The sequence below is a fragment of the Vigna angularis genome, chromosome 10 (genome assembly GCF_016808095.1).
Source record: "Vigna angularis cultivar LongXiaoDou No.4 chromosome 10, ASM1680809v1, whole genome shotgun sequence".
In the NCBI taxonomy this organism is placed as follows: domain Eukaryota; kingdom Viridiplantae; phylum Streptophyta; class Magnoliopsida; order Fabales; family Fabaceae; genus Vigna; species Vigna angularis.
The window spans coordinates 25,797,366-25,816,560 of record NC_068979.1 but is presented as its reverse complement, the minus strand read 5'-3'; the positions used below and the strand labels follow the sequence as shown (position 1 = coordinate 25,816,560).

The following is a 19,195-nucleotide window of genomic DNA, read 5'->3' as shown; positions in this document are numbered from 1 at the left end:
CTCCAAAGACAATTAAAAAAAGTATCATACGATCCAAGCGTAATCTAAAAACATTTAAAAAAGGCGAACAAATAAGTTTTTAATCACTTGTCAATTTATAATATTAGAGTCTTGAATAGATAAATCTATAATATTTTTCTCTCTCGAAACATCTTCTTCTTTATCACATCTATAATATAATAAAAAAAATGCTAACTAATAATATTGAAACACAAAATAATAATGCAAAAACAAACTCTTGTAATTATATCTATCTATTTATATTATTTTCTTTTACATTTTACAAAATAAAATATTTAATTCATTTTCTGTTTATCTTATTTATTTGTCATTACTTCTTAAAGTTATGACATACTCAAATATTACATATAATAAAAGATAAAATTATGGATGTTTAAGGTTATGATATTTGTTTGTTACGATTATATAATATAAAAAAATAAATATTATTGAAAATAAAAAAAGGTTTGATATCCAATTTTGTCCCTAGTTTGGTTCGGAAATCTCAATTTAGTCTCTCGTTAAAAAAATAATTGTAATGGATCCTTACTTGTAAATTTGTGAGTCAAGTTAGTCCCTTCCGTTAAATATAAGCAAACGGAGTTAATGGAATGATGATTTGGCAGTACTTAGTGGTTAGGTGTCAAAACGCAATTGTGTGTGTGCTTACGTGTTGTTGAATTAGAGAAGTTTGGGTTTTATTAGAAATTCGATTTATTTTAATTGGGGATAAATTGGCAGAGTTAGGGTTTTGGATAAATTGGCAGAGTTAGGGCATCCTCGAGTGCACAGGAGAAATTAGAAGAAACAAACAAGTCTGGTGGTGGGAAGAGCCGTGTTAAGAAGCAAGGCAACACAAAAGGAGTTTTGGATCTGAGGACATTGTTGATTCTATGTGCACAAGCTGTTTCTTCTGATGATCGTGTGTCTGCTAATGAATTGCTGAAGCAGATAAGGCAACATACTTCTCCGCTGGGTGAGGGGACTCAGAGGCTGACCCATTGCTTTGCAAATGCTCTTGAAGCACGTTTGGCTGGGACAGACACTCAGATTTAATGGAAAAGGGCCTCCCGGAACCATGTTACAAAGAATGGAGCATTGTAGCTCCCATTGACAGTACCATGTATAAAGATAGTGGGATTTGCCTTCCTTACTAAACTTAAAACAGCATCCCGGGGACTATTCAACACAACTGTCTCATCAAGTAGATTCTGAAATCTAAACATAGTATTCACTACAAGAAGTTCATTTTCCTTTATCTTCAACTCCTCAACTCTGATGGTTTCCCATTTCTGTGCAATGGCATTGAACTCGAATGGAACTTTAAACCGATCATAGTATCTTGCAAGGCGACGTCCCGTCTGCTGGACTATCTCTGCTGGTCTGAAACCAGGTTGTGGGAGTTCTATCCCTGTTATCCGCAGCTTGGGAGGTCCCCCAAGTCGTTTTGATAGACGATAAATTAATTAAAAATCCTAATTGTTGCCAATTTATCCCCAATTAAAATAAACCCAATTTCTAATAAAATCCAAACTTCTCTAATTCAACAACACGTAAGCACGCACACAATTGCGTTTTGACACCTAACCACTAACTAGTGCCACATCATCATCCCATTAACTCCGTTTGCTTATATTTAACGGAAGGGACTAACTTGACTCACAAATTTATAAGTAAGGATCGATTACAATTATTTTTCTAATGAGGGACTAAATTGAGATTTTCAAACCAAACTGAGGACAAAATTGGGTATTAAACCATAAAAAAACAAGTGTAATTTATATTTCACTATAACGTGGAGTGATTCTTCCTGCATCTCACCAGTATCACCCTACACCTTCCTATTTCTTTATTATTTCAACTGTGTTCATGTCAAAACCTTACTTCTCTACCGCATACACCCCTTTTTTCTCTCTTATCGCATGCAGTGCTCTTCCCATCCTCCCCTCGTCCCTCACTTGTTGCCGCATACATGCATTTCTGGATTGGATGGGATGAAGGTCGATTCAGTAATCGCACTGATTGAGAGTACGCCAGCGTTGGAAGAGAAGTTGTAGAACTCTCTACATTTGGAAGTGAAAGAGGGGTTGTAGAGTTCTCCGTGGGAGCTCGTCGCAGTTTGAAATGTGATCTAGTCACAGTTGGAAGTGCTGTTCATATCGCGTCGTAATTGGAAATGCGTCTACCTTGGAAGTGCGGTTTCACACTTTGTTGCAGCTTAAACTACTGGCAAGCTTTTCCTTCTTTTCTTTTGATTTGCTTTATTATATTTAATTATTTTATGAATTTGATTTGTTTTTTATATTTTTTCTATTAGTTTATTTAAATATTAAATATTTTACGGTTAATATTTTATAATTTGTGCTTTATTTTTATATTTGATATTTATTTAAATTTTATTTTTAATGTAATTAATTTTTCTTAATTTCGAAAATTTAAATTTGTTTGTTAATTTTTTAATCTATAATTATTTATTGATATTTTATTTTTCAATATGAATTATTATTTAATTATTTGTTGTATATTTTTTTAGTTTTTATTCGTTTATTAATTTAAATTTAATTTGTTGTGGTTTTGTGGTTTTTTAAACTTTTTTTATTGATTTGTTAACATTTTTTTAATTTTTAATTTTTATTGTATTTGATATTTATTTAAATATTATTTATAATATAATTCATTTGAAATTTATATTTGTTGGTTAATCTTTAATGTTTTTTAAATTATTTATTTATTTAAATAATATTTATTATGCATAAATTTTTAATTTTTAATTTTTGATTTATTATTTTGTTATTTAATTTATTTTTTAATTTTTAATGTTGTTGTTATAATTTGTAGTTATCTAAGTATTATTTATTAACTAAAATACAGCATAAAACTAAAACACTTAAATAAAAGCATAAAACTAAACCAGCATAGAACTAAAACAACATAAAACTAAATTTAAAAATAGCATATAACATTATATAAATAGATACATCTTATAAATTAAATTAAAAGTTAAAATAATTAACACTTAAAAAATATATACAATAAATACAAAATAATTTAGTAACAAAAAGTTAACAAAAAAGAAAGGAATATTGGAAGTACATGCAGAAACTTAACAGTGGAGAAATGAGATGAGTACATGCAAGGGTTACGGTACTAATACTAAAATAAGAGTTGTTGGTAGATGAAAAATCATTAAATCATTCCTTACATCTTTTCAGATTTTATTAAATGAGGAGTATAACTCTGAGAAGTGCATGTTGAAACAAGGTGCAGGAAGAACACAGTGTAACCCGTTGTGAGTGTGACATACTATTCGATATTTTACTGTTGCGCATGACCGTGCACGTTGCACAGTGAACAAGGTGAAAGTGAAAACTGACCTATACGTGTAACTGGGGAGTCGAAAGAATGGACCACATAGACATAGGTCTTAGGTAGAGAGTGAAGAAACAGGTTACGTGGTTGGACTCACAGGCTGGGTTTTATGGACGGCGCCGTTATCACCTCCTTGGTGTTTCTCGGGCTCACGAATCATTACCTGTTCATACTGTACCACATTGTACCATAGTATCATATCATATCTCATGTCTACTTTATTAGTTATCATACCAACACCTCATCTTCACGTTGTTGATGTCGATGTTCCTGTACCAATAGTAACAGGTCTTCGCTGATAAATAATAAAACACATTTTCTATGCTAGTTACCGATGTTTTCTTAACGTTAACCTTTATTTGTTTTTTTATTATAATGAACTGATTTGACAGTCGGTGTGGGGCATCTTTTTCACCATGATTATCAAGGATTTGTTTTCATATGAAAATAGATTTTAAATTATGATATCCGTTGAATTCAAATGAAATGTTAACCTTGCAACAAAATTCTGAAAGTTTTACACAATTTTCATTTATTTTAAATTATAACTAAACTATTATGAGAAAACAGATCAGTTAAACAATCTCACCTTAGTTTCCCATGGAAAGTATTTAAAATAAAACAAACTAAGTTGTTTGATTGAAAAGTATTACTCAATATTCTTTTTCTGCACTAAATAGCACATGTTAGAATGAAATAAACCAAAAAATATATTTTCACACTCTTAAAAATATTACTCTTTTATAGCCCATTTTATTAATATAATAATATATTGAGATTTTAAATTAAAATAATATTACTTAAGGTTGTCAAAAATAACAAAAAAAAAGAGATTATGTAGTTGTTAGAGAATAACATAAACCAAAAAAACTAATTGCATAATTAATCAGTAAGGAATAAAAATAGGAAATAACAATATATAAGATAAAATCATAATAATTATAATTTTATTTCTTTGTTTAAGTCATTAATCACATTTCATAATTATTCCTTTTTTTCTCTGAAGTTATAACAAGAAAACATAACTAATAATAAAAATAACTAAATAACACTAATAATATAACTTTTGAAAATGTATAATCTCAAATATAATTTTTATTAAGAAAACACCAGAAAGTATGACAGTAAAACAAAAACCAATGGCTGGGGTTTTGTTTGAGGCGTGGTCTCTATTATTAATTTTTTTCTGGGGTTTTGCTTATTTCCTGTGTCATCACAATGCATGGTTGCCACTTGCCGGCGTTTCCTTCTTCACTGTTCCTTGGCAAGCTATTTTCTATGCTTTCTCTTTTTCAGTTTTCTTATGCTTGTCATGTCATCATAATGAAGCATTCACGTGTGCAATATAATCCCAATACACATAGAAAACATAATTCTCCATTAGACGGACATTCCTATGTTGAGAAATTCACCACTTAGCTCATGCTTCCATTAACATCAATATTTAAGATATAGATTTTAAATAAGATTTGGTTATACATATAAACCAAACGTTAATTTTAATTAAAATATAGTTTTATAAAACTTCTTTGATATTAAGATAAAAATTCCAATAAAAGATTTAAAAATAACATTAAAACTCATCGATCACACTCTTGTAGGTAGCGTGCATGCAGTTATGATTGATACTGTTGCTTGCTTCAAGTGTGCCTAACGTTTACCATCGTGAAAGCATGGAAAACCGAGAAAATAAACACTTGTTTTTAGGTAAAGGTGCGAATACTGTGATTTCCAAAGAACAATAAAGAGCTGTGTTTTTTATATACAAAAGGGAAAGAGAGATGGAGAAAGTTAAATTTCAGCGCGCTTTAACAATGTGTGAATATTTACATTTTAATTAAGATTTGTAATTTATATATTAATATTTTATGTTTTAATTTAAAATCTATTTCAGTTCTTATTATATTTTTGAAATTAACTTAAGTCAGAACTTTTAGCTTTTATTTTACTTTTAATTTTTTGTTCATTTTTTCTGTTTTAAATTCTCTCTTTTTTTTTTCACCACAAAAAGTTTTAGATGGAAAATTCTTTGAGTAGTTTACTTTTACAAAAAATCTAAAATAGTTTATAAGAAGAATATCTTTTATATAATTTTAAAGAAATTGAAATTATAAAAATTCACGAGAGTTACTTGATTTTATAAAATTAAAGAATTTAAATTTTTTATATTACAAGAACTATATCCCACCCTTCAAAATAGAGTATTAGATGTAGCATAAGTCTTTTAAATAATGATACTCTTTTATTTTATTTTCAAAAATATCAACTGTATAAATAGAATTTTTAATTAGGAGTTTCATTATCTAAGGAGTTTAACCTCTTTAAAAGTTTTTTCTTTAAAACTTTATCTTCCTTCTCTATAGAAATTTTAAGTCCCTACTCATATATCGAAAGATGAGAGACTGTTTGAGGGTCCATTGATGCGATATCTTCATTTTTAATCGATTGATTTTTAATCGTCTGGGAATGAGTCGTTTGGGGATACGAGTTGTCTGACAATGACTATGTGGTTTGTGATATCGAATTCAGGGTTCGGGATGGTAGTTTTAAACATTGTTTAGGTCATTTTGGGGGATTTTAAACCCTTACGGAGCTGTTGGTGAGGGTTTCCAAATTGTTTTCCATGCCCAATGTGTGTACCGAGCTAATATGAAGAAAATTATGTTGTGGTGTGGTTGTGGTTTCGAGAATATTGTAAATAATTTTATACCTGAAATACCTTGAGTATGTGATGTTAATGATGATTGTTATAAAGTGATTAATTGAGATGTGTATACGCATATTTATGGTTGATGAATATGATCATGAATGAGTGGTTGATCCTCTATTCCTTTTGGTTTATAGCTTCTCATATATATTTTATCCTCCCTTGTCCTTGGCCCTTTTACAACCATGAAAAGACATTTTAATTTGAACATGCATATGTTTTGAGTGTTGATATTAGAAGTTTGTCAAGTCTATTTGTTGTTTGCTTTCTTGCGTACATTGAGTTGAAATTATTTACCCTAGACACTTGAGAGATATAGTGATAGTGCATCTTTGCAAGGTTCTGTTGCTTTTGATTCACCTATTGAGCTTATTGATTATTTTGCCTTGTCTTAAAAGGCTTGGATCATTTCCACGAATATGAGGATTGTGTAAAGTTATTTGTTTACTTGTGTGTCTTTTTGTTTTTGTGTCCTTCTGTTGTTTCACTATCTTGATGTCTTCCGAATTATTTTTTAATCTGCGTCTTGATTTTGCTTAAGAGTGCAAAACACTAAGAGTGATTTATTTTGATGAATCATTATTTTGTCTTATTCACTTAGCTTTCCGCACCGAATTTAATTAGTGAATTATGTTTAACTGTCCAATATTTTCATAGTTTTTCTATTTGGACTTAATTTGACCAAAAATTTATATTTTAATTAATTTGAATTATCTGAGCTTTATTATTTTCATTATTATTTTCAGGGCAATTTTAAGAATTATATTTTGGGATATAAAGAGAGTTGCCACGTCATCTACCCTTTTCCACATCAGCAATTTCGTGATTTCACTCACGTACCTTTCATCTTCTTCCTCTCACCGCTCCTCTCGTCATTAATGTGTGAAGGTAAGTTTGTTTTCACTTTTCACCAATTAAAATTATTTTCCATCGATTATATTACATTTAAAATCATATATACCGATTAAAATTTGTTTTCGTTGGCCTTTTGGTGTAGTTCTTGTGCGCGATTTCGCAAGCCTCTGTGGTGACGCTTTCCCTCTCCATTGTTTGCTTGTGCCCATTCTACTTCTCTTGTTCCCATTTTCATTCGGTGATTTCCATTTTCAACCGTTTTTCAAAGGTTAGTATTTTGGTTGATTATTTGTTTTAGTTATAGAATATGATATTGCATATTGGTTATGAGTTATTTGTTATTTTATATGTTAATTTTAGTTTTGATATGTAATTGGAATTTGAATATATGAATTTTATTCAATGGATATTGGTTATTGGTGACGTCATTTTTAGTTTTTGTGTTAAACATTGTTTATTGAGTATGCATAATCATTGATGTGTATGATTGAGTATGCATAATGATTGATGAGTATGAAAAAAATGGATAATTGAGTCAAATAGAAACATATACCTTGTGCCATACATTGATGGGTATGCGTTATAAAATGTAAAATTCGATTAAAGTTTACTTAATTAGTACTATTTGTGATTTATGATAGGTCTCATTGGCAATTGATGGTCATCATTCCAAGACAATGCAAAATTTTATGGTTTTGTTCCCTGCATAAGAGGATGAAAAATGACTTGAAAAACATACTACAAGGTAAGTGTTTTTCTTTTTATGTTTCAAATGTTTTAAATCCAAGTTGAACTTAAATTTTTATGATGAATATAGTTATATTAATATTACCCTATGTTTTTAATGTAAATAGAGGTATGGGTAAACCCAGAGGTCAGTTAGTTCAAATCCCGTATCCAAAGGTGGTAATTCATTTATAGTTCTTATTCATTTTATATGTTATTGTATGATTTACATATGTGACTATTTAATTTGTCATTTTAGTGTAACAAGCAACTAGATTCATGAAAATGTGGCTACTATGTCATGTCTTGGATGAAAACCATCATTTGAGCTAACATTACATATGACTGGATTGAGGTAATGATACTTACCTTCCATACATTACAAATGAAATTTAGCTTTGAACATATGCAAACATAATGAATTCGTTTTGATTTTACGGCGCTTCAAGAATACATCTCCTATATCAGAGGACACAATTAAGAAGATAAGACAAGAATGAACAACTTATCTTCTGCAGAGATGGATTTAGGACTCATGCTCATGCCTTTAGGAAGACTTTTGTTGTTGTTGAACATTAATTAGCTTAAGTTTAAGTTTTGATAGTTTAAGTTTTGGATTGTTTTTTAGATTGTTTAGTACCTTGTTCATTTGAAATGAATAGAATATATAATATTTTCATGTGCCGAAATCATTTTTTTGTTTTTCAGGTGTGATTTTATTGTAAAAATAAATTTATTTTTAGGAAAAAAAACACAACTTGGATGTTGATTAGTGCACATCTGACATCTAAATGACGTCTATCAGTGTTCATCCGACGTTTATTTCATTAGAGAGTCAAATCTCTGGATTTTCTCGTTGAGCTTGGCAAAAACGCGCTCAGCGCGCTAAACGTCGGATACATCGAGGACTAACGTCTATTGCAACATTTGGCCACATGTAATCCGACGTCAATTTAACATTTCCCAATATAACGTCGAGGAGGAATCAAACGTTAAAAACCCAAAATAACATACATTAAAAGTTTTTTTTTTCATTGGTGATATATCATAAACATAATTAATCTTTGCCCTAGAAAAACCTTCAATAAAAATAATTGAATATTGATAGTAATTAATTATTGATTATATATATTAAATAAGAAAGGGAATTTATACTGTTGTTTTTTATTAGGATTATTTTTTTCTTTATAATCTAAACTACTAAACACATTTTTACTCAATAATGCTGACAACTTTTTGATACGACTCAAATTATGTTCTTTAAAAATAATTTTATCCTAACCAAAAGTGAATATAGTATGTATGACATGTTGGAATAATTTAATCCTCTACAAAATTAAAAAGCAATTATTTACTTTTAAGCTACTTAATTTAGCCATTACTTATAACTTCTTTATCATGTTGGTGGAATATTCCTGTATGGTTCTAGTTGCCTTTTTGCATAATTAGTTTAACTGTATACTCTAAAATTATAGGAATACCAATGAACTAATTAACAATATTAATGAATAATTTATAATGATAACCATAAAAAAGAGAGCATAAGACAGAGGTTTTAATGTGAAAAGAATAGAAATGCAAAAGAAGACAAATCATTGACAGTGATGGTTTTCCATTTGTGAAACATTCAATAGCAATTTCTCTTTGTGGAAAGGGACACAAGTAAATATTAAATATTAAATATAAATACATAATTAATTGACTTTTTTCTGTACCATTTCTTAAAGATGAGATTTTGCTGTAACTAATCACAATCATACCTCTGTGTGCGATTATATTATGAAAATTATTTTGATGGTAGATTATATAAATGTAGTTATAATATATTTTTTATGTACAAGTCAAATTAAAGTGATATAAGCTTTGGAAGTATGACAATGTTATCAAATAAAAAGAAGGTTATTTACATTAATGACATTAACTTATATTATATGCTTATGATTAAGAGTCATTGTCCTCGGGTCTACTTAATAGTAAAAAACTCATTTTTAATAAACATGAATTATCTGATCACTCAACTGTTTTTGCATAAAATCCATTTTTTTTATGGTTGCAGTTTGTGAACACTGATGCCAACATTACTCTAAATAATATTTCTTTTATAAACGTACTATTAAAGTTGAAGTTAAGATATCTTTTTGTGGTTGAAAAGAGAATTTTGAAAAAATATTTTTAAATTCTTACTTTAAATTCTAAAGTTTAAAGCAATGATTGAATTTAAGATCGTATACTTAAAAATTGAAGTTCATCATACTAAGAAAATATTAATTAGTATAGAATAAGAACACATAGTAAACTAGTGAATAAATCTCATTACAGTTTTATAATTCAGTAATATTAGAGGTACAAAGACTGATAAACAGTTAGCAAGCAATAATATTTTCTTTTCACATTGCTAATTTTAATTTTGAAATTCTAGTTATTTCCATAAGTTTTATTCGAATAAAAATATTTTATTATTTAGTCAATTCAATATAACTCATTTTTTATTAATTAAATATTTTGCAACTTGACACCCATGAGAAGTTAGTAAATTAGTTGTTTTGCTTCACTTGAAAATACTTTGTTATTCTAATTTATTTTATATTTTTATTTTAAATATACTAAAATGAATTAATTTGACTTGTTATTTTTTAACAATATAATCAAAGTGTTTATGTATTTTAACAAACATTATTATTAAAATAATAATTAAAATTAAAGTCTCAATCTATATAATTTAACAAACAAATAAATTAAACATTCAAATTATTTCAATATTATTAGATAATATTATAGTATTTTTTTAAATTATCAATTTACGTAATTTGAATAAATAAATCATTTTAATACAAATCTTTTAAAATAAATATAAAAGAAACTAATAAAATGTTATTATTGATAGGTTATGAATCATCCCACCTTCAATTCTTAAATCCATTAATTAAATAAGACAAATTAAATCAGATATTATAATTCATATTACATAAAGATATCATTAACATGTATGTTTTCAATAAAAATAATAAATGTCAATAAAAATCACTTATCAAGACAAGATTACATTTAATATTACCTAGTTAATTAAAAAATTGACAATATCAACTTAATTATATCATATAAAATTTTTAAATACTTAGTAAGTTATATATTTCAATAAAAACTTAATTAAAAATATTCAAAATCATTATAAACTTAAACTTTAATGTGAGAGAATAAATGTTTGTACAAAAATAATTAATTAAAGATACCAATTTATAATATGTGAATATCCAAAAATGCTTGTTTATTTATTTTTCTTGTAATTAAATATTAAAATTTAACATTATTCTCTTCTAAATAATAAAAATTAAGGAATAATTATCTTACAAATTAGGTTAATCTTTCATGCACTTAATAAAATTGTCTTGTCTTATTATTGTGCTATATTATTTTATGAATATTATTTCATGTTTTCTGCTGTTAAAAGAAGTAAATAAATTATCTTAAATGGTTAAATTATAAATTTAATTTTGTAGTTGGACAAAATTTGTTTAATAAGAAATGAATAGCCCAAAATGATGTCCTGAGTTTGAAAACGAGAAAGTCATTATTATTGCAAGATAGTCTCGGGCATCACTCAACACCAAATTAATTTTTTGGATATTAACAATATTATATAATTATCCAATATACGATTTTTTGAGAATGTAAAACGATAGATTTTATTAATTGATTATTTAGTTAATATATTATTATTTAATAAATATTTTCGACAACATGTTAATAAATTTTGATAATTAAATGATATATTAGGTTGAATTGAACTTATTCCAATTTAAAAAGTTAATTTCTTATAAATCAAGATTGTACATACACATCTTACCAATACAATTATACCAAAAGTTACTTAAATATGATTATTTAAGCATATGATTCATGTATAAGTACTTTTTTTTACAAATGATTAACAATATAATTATCATTACAAAACATAAGCTTATATGTTTTATAAATTCTTAAAATCTTAGTAAGAATACAGTAAATAAAAATTAACTCTCATACTCAATATTTTAAAATATAAAGCAGATTGAATATTTAATATTAATAACAATAGGATATAATAGACCATTTTAAAAAAATTATGATTTTAATTATATTTACTTAACTATAAAACTAAAATTACTTGTATTTAAATATATATAATAATCTCATGTGCAAGAAAAAAAATTGAATAACCGAATTGACTATTATCACGAAACATGTATGATTACCAAATGAAAGAAAGAATAAAACACATGATACATCCCCCAACCTTCTTTCTCCTCATGCTTATATGACAACTTTCAACACTATTATTTTAATAATGTTTTATATCATTTAATACGAATTTATTTTTACTATATACATTTTCTTTTATTAAAACAATCACATCAAAAGTTATTTAAAACTCCTTTCTTGTCAATGTATAATTTTGTTTAAAAAATATGAGAAACATGAAAAGCAATAAAAAAACAGAAAAAATTTAAAATCAAAATTATAACGATTTGGGTGGAGTAAATCGAAATAGAAGTTAACATAACCACAAGTCCATAATTATATATATATATATATATATATATATATATATATATATATATATATATATATATATATATATTGTCTTATTTTACTTTAAATTAAATTCAAAATGAGAATGAATTTTTCTGCCAATTTAAACTATTGATTTAATTCTTGATATTTTCAATTGAGTCTTAAAGTATTTTAAATTATTTTTCATCGTACTATAGTCTAATAATTAAGAAAACAAAAATATAGCAGGATACATTTCTCTTAGATTATGAATTTAATTAAAAATTAATATTAATAAATACTTACAAAAATTAAAAATAATAATCATAATCTTATTAATAATTTATCAAATTTATAATGCACTATTTTTTTTATTATAAATTAGCATTAAATTAAAATATAATACATAATGAATACTACAAATTTGCATTCATTTATCAATCAAAATCAGATGTTCAAATTATAAGAGAAATATTGTATTTATGAATACATGAAACCTCTAGTATTTCTTTATTTGTCTATCATTATTTTTTAAGAAAATAAATAAAAGTAATATAATCACAAATTATTTATAATTATTTATAATAAATTAATTAAGTTTTAAAATAATTTTAAAAAATGAATATAAAGATGAAAGTTGGGTTAGTATTTTTTTTATAACATGATTTCCCAGACACTTTATATGTGGTCTTGTTATTCTGTTTAACCATGGTTAATGAATGTTTTAACCACACCACTCATCCACCTTCTATATAACTAGTAACCCAGTAACCTTTCATACCATTCAGGACTCCTTCCTTCCAGCATAACTTTCTCTTCATCTCTCTTGCATCTCTGTCCTTTTTTTCTCTATCATTTTCTTTTCACATCCACAACACCACAACCAAAAAATGTCACCAGATTTTCATCACCTTTTGTTCTTTCCTGAACTTGTTCAACTTCCCGTTCTCTCTGTTCAAGCAGTTCTGTGTGTTATCCTCTTCACTTTCCTTTTCACCATTTTCCTTACTCCTGGGGGCCTTGCCTGGGCTCTGTCCAAGTCATCGGCCCGAACCATTATCCCTGGTCCAGTAACGGCCCTGCTCGGAGTCTTTACCGGTTTAACTCCTCACCGGGAGTTGGCCAAACTGGCTCGCTCCCACAGTGCGGAGAAGCTCATGGCTTTCTCCATCGGCTTAACCCGGTTTGTTATTTCCAGCGAACCAGAAACTGCTAAGGAGATTCTGGGGAGTACTGGTTTTGCTGATAGACCGGTGAAGGAATCTGCTTACGAGCTTCTGTTTTATCGTGCTATGGGGTTCGCACCATACGGAGAGTACTGGAGGAACCTGAGGAGAATATCCGCTCTCCACCTCTTTTCTCCAAAGAGAATAGCCGGATTCCAAGGGTTCCGATGTGAGGTGGGGTTGAAAATAGTAGAAGAACTGAAAAAGGTTATGAGTGAGAACAGACACGTGGAGGTTAGAAAGGTACTTCATTTGGGGTCGTTGAACAATGTAATAATGACCGTTTTTGGGAAGTGTTATGGGTTTTATGAGGGTGAGGGGACTGAGCTTGAGGCGTTGGTGAGTGAAGGGTATGAGCTTTTGGGTGTGTTTAACTGGAGCGACCATTTTCCGTTGCTGGGGTGGTTGGATTTGCAGGGTGTGAGGAAGAGGTGCAGGAATTTGGTTGAAAAGGTTAATACTTTTGTTGGGAAGATCATTGAGGAACATAGGGTGAAGAGGGAGAAGGGTGAGTATGTGAAAGATGAAGCGATGTCTGATTTCGTTGATGTGTTGCTTGATTTGGAAAACGAAAACAAACTCAGCCAGGCTGATATGATTGCAGTGCTTTGGGTAAGTGATTTATCATCTTTCCTTTTGATGTCACGTCATAGTAATGGTTTTCTAGAGGACTTGTTTGTTCTCGTTTTGCATGTTGATGAATTGTCACAGTAAATTTGAAATGAAGCTTTGATTTGTTTATATTTATGTTTGCATGTCAGTTATCAATGTATTTTTATCAAGAGAATCAAAAAGATCTGAGAAAAGAATAAGAAACAGAAGATTTTTCGAAATAAACATGAAGATTGAGATTTATTTTCTAATTAAAGACATATTAGTACATTTAGATTTAAGTATTATTTTGATTATTCTATGGTGTTCTAACTTGGGAGTGGATCTCAGGAAATGATTTTCAGGGGAACAGACACAGTGGCAATTCTACTGGAGTGGATTTTGGCGAGGATGGTTCTCCACCCTGAGATACAAGCAAAGGCTCAAAGCGAAATAGACAGTGTGTGCGGATCCTCAAGACTGGTTTCTGATGCAGACATTCCGAACCTGCAATACCTTCAGTGCATTGTGAAGGAGGCTCTAAGGGTGCACCCACCGGGCCCTTTGCTGTCGTGGGCTCGTTTGGCGGTGCATGATGTGACTGTGGGAGACAAGCACATTCCAAAGGGCACGACGGCGATGGTGAACATGTGGGCAATCACGCACGACGAGAGGGTGTGGGCTGAACCGGAGAAGTTCAAACCGGAGCGGTTCATTGAGGAGGATGTGAGCATAATGGGAAATGATTTGAGGTTGGCTCCATTTGGGTCTGGGAGAAGAGTGTGTCCTGGGAAGGCCATGGGCTTGGCCTCTGTTCATCTCTGGCTTGCTCAGCTCCTTCAGAGTTTTGAATGGGTTGCTTCTGATGATGGTGCTGTGGATTTGGAAGAGCGACTCAAGCTTTCCATGGAGATGAAGAAGCCACTGTCTTGCAAAGTTGTGCCTAGGGTTGCTGTTTAAGTACTTCATTAGAAAGTTTGCTGTGTTCTTGTATTGTTTTTATTTAGTAGTAATGAAATAGGGTTTAGTTAATGTCTTTTATGTGATGTTCTGTTGTCTTTGTTCCTAGGGTTTAATAGTAGGTTTTGGAGGTTGTTAATTGTTGGAGAGGTTGAGAAGTTGGTGGTTTTGTCAGTAAAACTTTCTAATTGAATGAATGTTGTTTTCTATGTGTGGTTTTGTATATGGACTTGAGCTTCTTTATTTTCATGGTAGTAAGGTAATATTTTAATTAAAAGTTTTTTCACTCTAATAAAAATGATACTAAATAAAATATTTTTTTTCGTGTGGTAATTTAGTGATTTTAATCAAAGTTTTTCACTCTATTAAAATTGTATAAATAAACACTTAGTATAAGAATATTTCGAACTATTCAATTTGGTTTTAGATATGTGGTAGTATATAAAACACCCAATGAAGTAGTCAGAAGGAGTTGGATTTTAATTCTCTCTTAAACGTTTGGGATTTGTAAATGATTCCATTTCAAATGAGATTTGTAAGTTATAAAAGGTATAAAGTTGATTGTTGGAGATCTTTATTTGGTATTAAAGGTATAAGAACAAAAAAAGAAATATATTTGTTCAATTTTTGTAAGTTTTCAGTTGTAAGAATTAAACTCTAAATAAAAACTTAGAAAAACAAGTATTTTCTAAAATTTGTGTATTGAAAGAAATTTCAAAATAAATCTTAAAAACCTTTATGATATATTATATTATATGATTTGAGGAATAAAAAATGTATATCTTAAATCATGTTTAAAAGTGAAGGTTTGGGAATTTCTGGTGACACAAGCTATGAGTGTTATGTAATAATTTGTGTAGATTTTGTTGAGGAGTATTCATTATTGGGATAGTTCAACTTGTGATAGGTTAAGTTAGCATCATCCGATTTGATACTGGTTTTGATGATAAATGTTGAATGATCAAGATGAGATTCAAGGTTGTATTTGACATAAATTTTGTACTATCTATAATGAATATTAGCAATGTATGCTTTTGAATAAAAGAAAACACTATTGATTTTGTACCAAAAAAATAGGTTGAAAGGAGAAAGGAAGTACATAGTGAGATATGTAAAGATTCTGAAATACAAACATTACTTTAGTTAATTTGAACCTACTTAAAACCTATATAAGTATTAGACTGATTACAAAATTTGAATTTAAATGTTGTTGTACACAATATAAGATTGTGTTTGTAATGTTAAATCCAAAGGGAAAAGAACTGTAATGATTATTCTGGTTCAACAATTGTTCGAGTGCAACCTGCACTTAACTCTACAATGGCCGACATGTGAGATAGTTTATTCTTTGAAAGTTGATTCTATGAATAGAGTTTTTGGGTCGTGAGATTCTATCAAAAAGTGATTTGCCAGATTTTTACCCAATTATATGCATCTTTTATGGCTGGGAAATTGACATGCGTTTTTCGTTTTCAATTATTCAACTATTAGAGTTCATCTTTTTTTCTTTTAGTATTAGAACTTGAACTTGATTAGTTGGTGTGCACTTAGTTAAATTGTAATTTTAATTTATCCTTATTTAATATTTTTGTTTTCTATTTTTTTATTTAATTAGTATTTTGGTTCTAACATTTGTTTAATATTTGTGGACTAATGGGATTTTTATTTTTTTTAATTTTATTTTATTTAAAAGAATTTTAACATGATATAATATGTTAAATGAGTACTAATATTATTTAGAAGGTCACTGGTAAGTTTTGAAGGATATATAATAGGAAGGAAAGTGGAATTGACGTTGAATTTGACGATGAGGTTTAAGAAGGAGCATATTTGCTTTCACTTGTTATATTAGAGACAGAGATTGACCCTACCAATAATTTTGGAGACGAAAAGTTTATGTATTTAATCATTGTTACTAATACTACAAATGAAAACATAATTTAGTTAATTTATAACTATAAAAAAAATCATACATGTTTAAACTTGTTCTTCATTCCTTTATATTTTTGTATTATTCATCAATCATTAAATTAAAGCTATAAATTTTAGTTATTTCTTTTTCAATGTAAATAATTGTTATTTGTAAGAAATTTATTTTCCATTTTATTTTTGCAACCCTATTTTGATAATTTTTATGGTAGAAAATTATCTTGTACTTGTAGAAATTGGAAAAACTAAAAAAAGAAGATGAATTAAGTTATCAAACAAGTAAAATGTCCTTAACTTCCATATTCTTACCAAAAATTGACATAAAAAAATGAATTATCATAATCAAATTAAATATGGAGGGATATCATTATTAAAAGAAAAATTATATGATAGTCAAGTTACAATTTAAATAGATTATGAAAAATAATATAATTTTTCCTTTTATATTTATAAAACAATATCATACAAAAGACTCATGAGACAGAAAAAATAGTACACTATGAAAATAATATTTCACAAAAATTACTTGTAAGGTTACAATCAAATATAATACAAATTTTTTTTGCAAATTATTTGTAAAACTGTGTAGTGCGACTGCCATGTATTAACATCATAATCCCACAACTCAACTAAAAACTTCGAGTATTACTCATCTACTAAAACTCTTTGCATGCCTTTAGGATATGGAAAGACTTGGAGACTGATTTATAATATATGACTGAAGACCCTTCAGCCTTATTAGTAATAACCTCTAACGACAATTAGATGTACAACACATCCTACATATCGATTACCAAGAACCAAGTCTAGCAAAGGTAATAGTTCTTCACAGACCAACATCTACCTGAAGGATAGGTTTTGCACACCAAATATTGCCTACTGAGCACCTCCTACCAAGTACCGCCTACTTAATACCCCCTACGTACTTCCTGTGAAGGTCTAGTACCTGATGTCGAGTGTCGAATGTTGTGAATACCCTCCCAAAGATCCAATGTTGTATACAAATACCGAATGCCGACTATCAATGTGCATTATCTACTAGAGTCTGGTGCGGCCTACAGGTACCTTATTACCATGTGCGAAGAGCACCATACTTTTTACAAGTACCATATACCACTTATCGACTCTCGAAGATATTAACGAACCCTATGCTACATAACTTAGCCAGATTTAGATAACCATCGATTTAGGTAAACAAAACATTGGGCCACTAGGCATACCCAACCCCTTTTAGGTAAAGACCTACAAATATTAAAATATGTTTATAAATACAATAGTAATCAAGTTTTGATTTTATTTTTGATTATGTAAGTACAAATTTTTTCTTTTAAGAATGAAATGAAACTCTTAAAAAAAATAGAGCATAAATAATGATTGTGTTTAGCTTTTTTTTTTTTAAAAAAAAAGAGAACATATAAAAATTGAGATGAAGACTAATAAGTAACTCAAGAAGTAAATAAAGAGAAAATAAAAAAAATACTTTAATAAGTTATTTTATTATTTATTATATTTCATTTTATTTTTTACTATTTATTAATATCAAATGACGCATTTTAATAAAAAATAAAAAATGATATAATTTAATTTTTATAAATTCACCTTATACATAAACAAAATTTTAAAAATTTGGGAGTTTGCCCGAGTATCATCTACCACCAACCACAACATTCCATTTGCAGTACTGATATTTAGATAAGACAATGAGTGAATGTGCAATGAAGAAAAAAAATCCAGAAAAACTCAGGAAAAAAACAAGATAATGACTTGTCACATTTGAAATTATATTAACAACAATTTCACCAAAGAAATCACATTGAATTTTTTAAATAAAATAAGTATTTATTTTGAGAAAAAAATTAAATAATTACATTAAATAAATGATACAAATATTAAAAATCTACCGTTTTCGTTCCCTTTTCAATTTGAATATGTTTAATTACTTGATTTTTACATGTTTGTTACTTAATAATTTATTGATGGTTTTATATTCTTTCTGCAAGTTTGATCTTTAAATTATGAAGATTTTGCAGTTTTTGTTCAATTTTTAAGTTGCATATGTTTATTTATTTTATTTTATATTTAAACTACTTAAAAACACTTTTATATTTTCGTTTTAATTTCTGTCGTTTGAGTTTAATCTTTGCCAAAAATAATTATTAGTTAGATTTTACTTACCTTCCTACTTATGAATTAGATAATGATAAACAATTTTCTTATAAAAATATTAATTTAAATACACCAATATATATATATATATATATATATATATATATATATATATATATATATATATATATATATA

The 19,195-nt window shown here is 28.2% G+C and overlaps 2 protein-coding genes across 2 annotated transcripts; one reads left to right on the top strand and one right to left on the bottom strand.

Moving 5' to 3' along the window:
• Positions 1-1,052: 1,052 nt before the first annotated feature.
• LOC108334930 (scarecrow-like protein 14) lies at positions 1,053-3,580 on the bottom strand. Its single transcript, XM_017570851.1, has 2 exons — positions 3,453-3,580; positions 1,053-1,383 (listed from the first exon to the last, which is right to left on the bottom strand). The coding sequence occupies exons 1-2, from the start codon at positions 3,578-3,580 to the stop codon at positions 1,053-1,055; spliced, it is 459 nt and encodes a 152-aa protein (XP_017426340.1).
• Positions 3,581-12,975: 9,395 nt separating this feature from the next.
• Positions 12,976-15,173, top strand: LOC108335052 (cytochrome P450 78A5). Its single transcript, XM_017570972.2, has 2 exons — positions 12,976-14,025; positions 14,356-15,173. The coding sequence occupies exons 1-2, from the start codon at positions 13,078-13,080 to the stop codon at positions 14,962-14,964; spliced, it is 1,557 nt and encodes a 518-aa protein (XP_017426461.2). The 5' UTR covers positions 12,976-13,077; the 3' UTR covers positions 14,965-15,173.
• Positions 15,174-19,195: the final 4,022 nt, after the last annotated feature.